At 46.1% G+C, this 2,770-nt stretch overlaps 1 protein-coding gene across 1 annotated transcript; it reads left to right on the top strand.

Moving 5' to 3' along the window:
• Nucleotides 1-546: 546 nt before the first annotated feature.
• Nucleotides 547-1,213, top strand: LOC106002122 (WAS/WASL-interacting protein family member 2). The gene has a single exon (XM_013037046.1). It carries the CDS (start codon nucleotides 684-686, stop codon nucleotides 1,206-1,208), a length of 525 nt encoding a protein of 174 aa, XP_012892500.1. The 5' UTR covers nucleotides 547-683; the 3' UTR covers nucleotides 1,209-1,213.
• Nucleotides 1,214-2,770: the final 1,557 nt, after the last annotated feature.

Genomic DNA, 2,770 nt, shown 5'->3' with positions numbered 1-2,770 from the left:
AAGATCTGAGGATCACGGTTCAAAGCCAGCCGGGGCAGGAAAGTCTGGGGCAGGAAAGTCCGTGAAACTTATCTCCAATTATCCACCAGAAAACCGGAAGTGGCACTGTGGCTCAAATGGTAGAGCGCTCACCTTGAACTGAAAAGTTCAAGGACAGCACCCAGGCCCAGAGTTCAAGCCCTATGACTGAGAGAAAAAAAAGAATTGGCTGAAAGCATAGCTTAAGCGATAGAGTCCCAGTCAAGCAAGTTCAAGGCCCTGAATTCAAACCCTGGTACTAGCAAAAATAAATAAATGTGAAAACGTGTGTATGTGTGAGTAATATTTTTTAATGGACTCTGAGCTTGAAACCAGATTAAAATTCAGGACTAGAGTTTAAGATGCAACTCATTAGTAGAGTGGGTATTTCCAGCTCAGCAAACAAATTGGCCCAAAACTATGCAGTTACTTCCCCTACTGCTGTGCCCATTGTACTAAGGAGATCAGGTGTGGAGAGACTGACACATCTTCAGTTCTGTTGACCTGTGTTGTCTGGTGTATTTATAGAGAACCCAGCTGGTAAGCCAGCACTACAGATCCCCAGTTCTCGAGCAGCTGCGCCAAGGCCTCCAGTGTCTGCAGCCAGCGGACGTCCTCAAGATGATACAGACAGCAGCAGAGCTTCTCTTGCAGAACTGCCCCGGATGCAGAGACCCTCTTTGCCGGACCTCTCTCGGCCCAATACTACCAGTAGTACGGGCATGAAGCACAGCTCCTCTGCTCCTCCCCCACCACCTCCAGGGCGGCGAGCCAATGCACCCCCTACACCCCTGCCTATGCATAGCAACAAAGCCCCAGCCTACAACAGAGAGAAACCCTTGCCTCCAACTCCTGGACAGAGGCTCCACCCTGGTCGAGAGGGACCTCCTGCTCCACCCTCAGTCAAGCCACCTCCTTCCCCTGTGAATATCAGAACAGGACCAAGTGGCCAGTCTCTGGCTCCACCTCCTCCGCCTTACCGCCAGCCTCCTGGGGTCCCCAATGGACCCTCCAGTCCCACTAATGAGTCAGCCCCTGAGCTGCCACAGAGACACAATTCTTTGCATAGGAAGACACCAGGGCCTGTGAGAAGCCTAGCGCCTCCTCCACCCACCTCTGCCTCCTCTTTACTGAGTAATAGGCCACCTCCCCCAGCCCGAGACCCTCCCAGTAGGGGAGCAGGTAAGTAAGTGCTCAGAAGCAGCTTTTATTTTTTTTTCTTACAAGTTTATCTTTTTACTCCTTTCCCCAAAGTATCCCTTCAGTGATGTAGAGAATAACAATTTATATATTCATCCACCTGGTTTATATAAAGCATGATGTAGAGAAATCAAATCAGAGAGGAAGAGAAGAGAATATACTGGGGATAGGGTAATGTTTTGAATTGGGGAGTATGGTGACAATGTGACAATGACCTGAAGAAAATAATGAAGTCCCATAATTATCTGACAGAACAGCTGTAGCAGGCAGTGGAACAAACAAATAAAAAGGCACTGAGGCAGGAATATTCTTAACACTGGGATAGTAGGAAGGAAGTCACCGTGATAGGACTAGATTGAATGAGGGGTCAGTGGCAAGAGCAGAAGTGAGAGAGCTCAGTCTCCCTGAGAGACCATTATAGGACTTAGAGCTGAACCACATGTGAGATGAGAAGCCACTGAGGGCTTCCAAAAGAGAATTAGTATGACAAAATCATTAGTCTCTGTGTTCAGAACAGACTGTGGCAAAAGGAGGCCACACAGGAGACTGAGCAGGTGGGTAGGACTACAGAGGGATCACTTGAGCACAGACATCTGGGCAACATGATGACATCTTGCCTGAACACTTCCCACAACTCCAGGAAGAAAGGAAGAGGGAAGGGAAAAAAGGGAAAGAAAACAGAATGTAAGGAATGGGAGGAGAGGAATGTAGAAATCTCTTAAGGAGTTTGCTGTGAAAACCTGGGTAGGTGTGTGTTTGTGTAAATAAGTAATAGAATGGTAGATATGGGTTGTGAGTTGAGGTTTTCTCTCCAAGATGGGAGAGCTGGCTGCTGATGGATTGGGTAGCCTAAAATGAGTGAAGAGGGGAAGATTGAGCTTCCTAAGAGGGAACAAACTCTCTGAGCCTAGTCTTTGAGGAGGTGAAAGGAGATGGAATTTGATCCATACGTGGGAATACATAGTTCTTCATAATAACAGCAGGGAAGGCAAAGCATATAGGCATAGAAGCAAATAGGTAATTGGCAAAATGGTAGGAACATGTTAAAAAGGTTCTAATTTTCTTGTTTCTTCAGTGAAATAGAATGCAAGAAAATTAGCTGTATATGAGGCCAGAGGAAAAAAGGAGAGATTTTAAAAATATTTTTATTATTTTTATGTAGTTGTATACAGGAGATGTCATTCAACAAAGTAGTTTATGAATACAGTGCATCTTGATCAATGAGAGAGGACAATTTAAGGAGAGAGAAGAAGGCATGAAGTCCTCATGAGAGGCTTGAGAGAGTAAAGAGACTGGGAAGTGTGCCTGGATAGGCAGCCACAGAGGGCCTGCCTGAGATCAGGGGACATTCCAAGAGAATAATCGGCATGGTGTGTGTTTAGCTGCCATTTCTAGGTACAGGAAGGGACCCAAATTGTATTTAACCAGTACTTGGATTTTGTGATCCCAAGGAAGAGTGAGGTAGGAGAGGGAATAATTTATGTAATGGGTTGATTTTTTTTTTTTTTTTTTGTCGGTCATGGGGCTTGAACTCTGGGCCTGGGCGCTGTCC

Source organism: Dipodomys ordii, unplaced genomic scaffold (assembly GCF_000151885.1).
Source record: "Dipodomys ordii isolate 6190 unplaced genomic scaffold, Dord_2.0 Scaffold3468, whole genome shotgun sequence".
Classification (NCBI taxonomy): Eukaryota; Metazoa; Chordata; class Mammalia; order Rodentia; family Heteromyidae; genus Dipodomys; species Dipodomys ordii.
Note: the sequence above shows the minus strand (reverse complement) of the source record. Positions and strands in the feature narration are given on the sequence as shown.